The 6,420-nt window shown below is 51.2% G+C and overlaps 1 protein-coding gene across 1 annotated transcript; it reads left to right on the forward strand.

Moving 5' to 3' along the window:
* Positions 1-2,328: 2,328 nt before the first annotated feature.
* Positions 2,329-5,719, forward strand: LOC124704995 (LRR receptor-like serine/threonine-protein kinase GSO1). Its single transcript, XM_047237031.1, has 4 exons — positions 2,329-2,770; positions 3,697-3,957; positions 4,039-4,893; positions 4,976-5,719. The coding sequence occupies exons 1-4, from the start codon at positions 2,329-2,331 to the stop codon at positions 5,437-5,439; spliced, it is 2,022 nt and encodes a 673-aa protein (XP_047092987.1). The 3' UTR covers positions 5,440-5,719.
* Positions 5,720-6,420: the final 701 nt, after the last annotated feature.

Raw genomic sequence — 6,420 nt, forward strand, 5'->3', positions numbered from 1 at the left:
CCGTCGAACGCGCCGCCGGGCGGTCAGTAGTCTAGGTTTAGATGAAATCTAGCCGTTTTCATTCAAACTTTGTAATATATAATCAAAATTGAATGAAAACCTTTATTTTCGTGCACAAATATTCATTTGGGGGCGGCGTTTGGGGACGCGGCCGGGGAGCGACGTCCCCCAAACGCGGCACGAACAAAACACGTCCCCCAAACGCTCGATCCGGCGCGGTTTGGGGGACGGTTTGGGGGACGCGACTGGAGATGCTCTAATACTTTGGGATGCTGGAGATGTCCCCAACCGCTCTTCCCACCTGGTTTGAAGGCGGCTTTGGGATGCTGGAGATGCTCTTGTCAATGGCCAACAAAGCCCTTTGAACTAGCTTGGCTTGCTTCTTGGAATAACAGCTGCTAGCTCTAATTGATAGTTATTTTCATCAAGATCCTTAGAGCATCTCCAGTCGCGTCCCCCAAACCGTCCCCCAAAGGGATTTGGGGCGCGCCGGACAAAAAAGCGTTCCGGCCGCGTCCCCAAAGCCCTTTTTGTCCCGGCGCGCCCCTATACGGTGTCCGGCGCCCCGAGCCCGTCCCCGTCCCACGGGGGACGCTCCGGGGACGCCGGACACAACGAAAGCGAGGCGGGAGTGGCGGGGCCGACCCGTCGGCCGGCACAATTAATTTAAACCTAACCGTCGCCTACCTCGCGACGAAGTTATTGGCGCGCGGCGCCGGTGCGAGTCCCGCAGAGGGCGCAGCGACGCGTCCCGTCGCGCCTAGCTCTGCGTGCCGGCGTTAATGAGCGCCACCGCTCCTCCGCCTCCCTCCGGCCTATAAAAGGGGCGCCTCTCATCGTCCCTCTCACACACAAACCCTAGCGCCTCTCTCCCAAACCCTAGCCGCCACCATCTCTCAACAAGACTCGACGCTATGTCCGGTAGAGGCGGAGGCCGACCTCGCGGCCGCGGCCGTGGTCGTGGTCGTGGTCGTGGCCGCGGCATAGCCGAACGCTCGCCGTCGCCTCCCACGCCGTCGTCTTCATCGTCGGAGATGGACGTGGAGCCGGACGTCCCGTTCGAGTTCGTCCACGTCCTCAAGGGCGACCCGCGCGGCATCCGAGAGGCTGCCGGACTCCTTCGCCGAGTACGTCGGCGGCGTACGCCCGCGCACGATGCATCCGCGGGAGCATTCGTGCGGCTACTCGCCGGTGGATCGTCAAGGCGATCTACGACGCGCGCGGCAAGATGTACCTCAACATCGGGCCGGGAGAAGTTCGCGCGCCACCACGGCCTCGAAGCCGGCTTCATCCTCGTGTTCTCCTACTTCGGCAACGGGGACATGAGCGTCAAGGTCTTCGACGAGAGGCGCTACCTCCGGGACTACCACGTCGACAGGGACTCCCACGACGACAGCACCGACGAGGAGGACGACTGAATGAGTGTTGTTTCTTCGCAGCGAATACGTGCACGGAGGTTTCTGCCTGTTCGCCTCATCGGTAGAACCAACAAGGGCACCATCCTCCCGCTGGATTTTCCAGCTTAGGTGATCTGGGTGTGCCCTCGAGTGTTCTTTCTTAGCAGCGAACACACGAAACCTTCGATGCACGGCCTAGTTAGGTTTAGTTTCTTTGCAATATTTTATATTTGTGTCCACCATGGTTCAAACTATGTATTAGTTTATGGAAAACCATGTTCCAAACTGTATTTTCGTGTAAACCACATTCCAAATTATGTATTAGTTCGTGGAAATTGAAATAAAAATGCCAGAAAAATTATTTTAAATGTTTGGGGGCGGCGTTTGGGGGACGCGGCTGGGGAGCGACGTCCCCCAAACGCGGCACGAACAAAACACGTCCCCCAAACACTCGATCCGGCGCGGTTTGGGGTACGGTTTGGAGGACGCGACTGGAGATGCTCTTAGGTCGAACAATGTGCTGCTCTCTAAGTGAACGGCCAGGGTTCAGAACTTTGGTTATCCATTGAGATGGCAGAGAATGCACAGTAAGATTGGACAACACGCAGCCCCAGCGTGCCATCTCATCTCTGACATACACAGGGTCAAATACAACAGCAGCAAGCAAAGCAGCATAGTTCCTCGCAACGAACACCAAAATAATACACCACGGAGTACTTTGTAGAGTACAAACATTTATAAAGCTAGATTTCGAACTCGCAAAAAGGAAACTGTCCTGGAAAAGTTGGAAATTTCGTGAAAAGGAGAGACAAAGCAGCCTGCCGAATTTCCCACTTTACCCTCCACTACCCTTTACCAGCAGCTTCCGCCCATTCTCCCCTTCCCAGCTCCACTCTACAGTCTACACACCCCACTCTCCCCTGTCGCTCCAATGGCCGCCGCAGCGCGCGAGCTCTCCCCGCTCCTCCTCCTCCTGCTCCTCCTCGCCACCGTCCTCGCCGCATCGGCGCGCAACGAGGAGGAGGCCCGGACGCTGGCGGCGCTCAGGGCGGCCCTGGACCCGGCGGGCCGGGTGCTGGGCTCCTGGGACCAGGCCGCCGACCCTTGCGGCGGCTCCTTCGTCGGCGTCACCTGCGACGGCACGGGCCGCGTCACGGGCATCTCGCTGCAGGGCCGCGGGCTCTCCGGCACCCTCCCGCCGGCCGTCGCCGGGCTCCGGCGGCTCAGGGGGCTGTACCTGCACTACAACGGCATCAAAGGGCCCATTCCCAGGGAGATTGGCGGCCTCTCCGAGCTCGCCGACCTCTACCTCGACGTCAACCATCTCTCCGGGCCCGTGCCCGTGGAGATTGCCGGCATGGGGAACCTCCAAGGTGAGCTTTTGATGGACTGTTTTGCGCTCAAAGATTGCATTTTACCTTGATTTCGTTGGGGTTTTCTTGTGTAAATGGGGACCTTTTTTTTGTTGTTGATTCCTAGTGCTTCTTCTCTTAGATTTTCTGCTTCCTTTTACCATTAGATTACAAGTTTGGATAATATCCTTGTCCAGATTTGGAAAAAAAAATCGCATAAATCCTACAAAAACCTAGACTCAAGACGAATAAGGGGCGGCGGACATAGAGCACTAGCTATGGCCATTTCTTTCCCCCCTTTGGCGTGTTTCCATTTTGGCGCAGAACCGGCAGTTCGTTTCAAAATTTCCTGGTCGGGTTTGCTTCATTTATTAACCTAACCCTATGCCGCCGTGCAACTTCGGATTTTGATACTCATAAATGCGAGGCGAAGATCCAATGCTACTGTACACGTCTCCTAGCCTTAAATCTTAGCAACACAACGGTTAACTTTTGAAATGGGCACACTCGCCATTTTCGTTTTGTTTTTGCAATGGCAGTTCGTTTACTTCTGTACCAACCTTCCATTTTGTATGCTCCTATTCCTGGCCTTCTTTTGGAGCAGTGTAGCAGCCACGTGATCATCTTTCTTGATTTATCTTGTTTGACTCCTGCACTGATAGAAGACAAATGGTGATTCTCGGAGTTGAAAGTGGGATTTAACTATTAGAGCCACTTGGCTGGGTACAGATTCTCGTTTGTTGTAGCATCAGGTTGGATCTTGATGCATAACACTATTTTTGGCTGGAAGTGGAAATTTCGCTGATTTGATTTTTTCCCCCAATGGCCGTGTTCTGTGGGTGGATGCACATGAAAGAACAATGTAGTTTAGTGCTCTTTCAGATTTGCAGTGTGAAGATCTAAATCCACAGGTGGAGTTTGTTTACCTTTGTTACCCTATTTCGCAGTGTTGCAGCTGGGTTACAACCAGTTGACAGGAAGCATACCACCCCAGCTAGGAAACCTGAACAAACTGGCTGTTCTTGCACTCCAGTCCAACCAGCTGACCGGAGCTATTCCGGCGACCCTTGGCAGCCTATCTCAGCTGACACGGCTTGATTTGAGCTTCAACAGCCTATTCGGCTCCATCCCTTCTAAGATCGCAGACATTCCGTTCCTTGAGGTCTTGGATGTTCGCAACAACACTCTATCGGGGAGTGTTCCTGCTGGTAACAGGCTCTTGCTCAACCTTTTTGGAGGTGAATTTGCAGCGTTCATCGTATTAACTATTTTTTTTTTTTGGATGCTAGGTTTGAAGAGATTGAATGGAGGGTTCCAGTTTGTGAACAACAAGGGGCTTTGTGGAACTGAGTTTAGTTTGCTTGATCTTTGTACTTCTTCAGAGGATGGCCTGAAGCCTAGCAAGCCTGAGCCTTTTGGCCCAGATGGTACTGTCAAGACAGGGCAAGTTCCCCAGTCGGCAAATCCAAGCACAACAAAATCTTCAAAGGCATCTGCAGGAGTTCTTATTGTTGGTGTCGTTGCTGTGGTTGCTGGTGCTGCATTCTGTGGAATATTTGCATTCTCGTATTATCGCCGGCACAAGCAAAAGATTGGCAGCTCACTGGAGGTTTCAGATAGTAGGCTCAGCACTGACCATTACCAGCAGAAGGAAGTCTGCCGAAGGAGCGCTTCGCCTCTGATTAGTGTTGAGTACTCAAATGGATGGGACACTATGTCAGGTGGAGGTTGTGGATCATCTGGGGAGGTTGGCGATAGCTTTAGGTTCAACCTAGAGGAGGTTGAGTGTGCAACTCAGTATTTCTCCGAGGTTAACTTGTTAGGTAAAAGCGGCTTTGCTGCGACATACAAGGGAATGCTGCGGGATGGGTCTGTTGTTGCGGTTAAGAGCCTAAATAAGACAAGCTGCAAGCAAGAGGAGTCTGATTTCCTGCGAGGTCTGAAGACACTCACCAAGCTGCGACATGAGAACCTGGTTGGCCTGAGGGGATTCTGCTGCTCTAGAGGGAGGGGGGAGTGTTTCCTAGTGTATGACTTCATGGTTAGTGGGTGTTTGTCACAGTATCTTGATGTTAAGGATGGCTCCGATGCTACTGTTCTTGATTGGCCTACAAGGGTTTCCATCATCAGAGGCATTGCAAAAGGTAATTGCCATATCTATTGTAGCTTATAAGCTGTAATCCAAGATCTTTATATGTGCTATATCAATCTGTTGTGCATTTGCAGGTGTTGAGTACCTACACAGTAAGAAGAGCAACAAGCCATCATTAGTGCACCAGAACATATCGGCTGAGAAGATCCTTCTCGACCACCACTTCGCCCCACGGCTGTCTGTCCCAGGGCTGCACAAGCTCCTCGCTGACGATGTCGTCTTCTCAACCCTGAAGGCCAGCGCAGCCATGGGGTATCTCGCCCCTGAGTACGCCAACACAGGCCGCTTCACCGAGAAGAGCGACGTCTTCGCCTTTGGGATAGTTGTCCTCCAGGTCATCACAGGCAGGAGGGCTGTCTCACAACTGACGTTAGGCACAGCGGCCAGCGACCTCGATGGCCTGATTGATCCAAACCTGGGAGGCGTCTTCTCGAGGACTGAGGCTGCCAAGCTCACAGCAGTTGCTGCACTTTGCACAAATGAAGCGGCAAGCCAGAGGCCAGCAATGGAAGCTGTGGTTCAGCAGCTCAGCGGCTGACGCTGAAGTTCTGAACCGAGCTGATATGAAGATGTCTTCTGGGAACCTCATCGACATGAGGTCTTTTGTAGTAGTAGTAGTAAGCTGGAGGAGGGTAATGAGGATCCAGTTGCCACTGACCTGCTAGTGTGGAACATGTTGGCACTCGTTAATTAGTCACTTTGGTTAAATTTGACAATCTCTTTATCACTGGAGTGATGAAAGAGATTGTGTACTGAGATCACCGAACCGCCGTTGGTTCTTGTGTAGTTCAGTATGCCGTGGATGTAGAATCTGTAGGCCATTATTAGGTTAAGCAACTTCAGCATTTCTAGTATAACTTTGGCCACCTTCGTACTACGTACTGCCATTGCTCACTTAAGTGCTCCGCTGTGTATACCGATATATCCTTAACAGTTCGCAGTAATGCCTACAATACAAAACAAATTTTGGCTACTCCGATATCAACAATACTATTTCATTGTCAAATCAAGAGTTAGCTGATATCAACACTTATATTCGATATGAACAGTGATACCGCAGGTTTCAGATGTTTTAAGTGATATGAGTAAAAAATATTCTTATTTTTACATGTTTGAGACGGTAAATTCTATAGCTGCAAACAACAGAAGTACTCTGGGTGAACAGATTTTCTGCACTGTACAGTACTAGACCAGTCAACTTTAAATTTTGAATATGGAGCAAAATAGAAAGGACATCTCAACAGTTACACTAGTTGCCTGCGCCATCTTCTGAGCAGTGAGGAGCAGGATGCACGGGAACGAGAGGGGATATTCCGCAACTAGTTGCGCTCGCATCCCATTTTTGTTGTGACACTTCCAAATTTCCAAAAAATGCAAACTAAAATTCTAGACATACATTGTGTTGTGTCTTGTGTATCTGTGAAGTTTCATCCAAAAATATGTCAAAATGTGGCATACACAAAAAGAACAAATGATCTGTAAATAGTACGTGATACTATTTACGTACGTCTTCTCTTTT

Source organism: Lolium rigidum, chromosome 1, assembly GCF_022539505.1.
Source record: "Lolium rigidum isolate FL_2022 chromosome 1, APGP_CSIRO_Lrig_0.1, whole genome shotgun sequence".
Classification (NCBI taxonomy): domain Eukaryota; kingdom Viridiplantae; phylum Streptophyta; class Magnoliopsida; order Poales; family Poaceae; genus Lolium; species Lolium rigidum.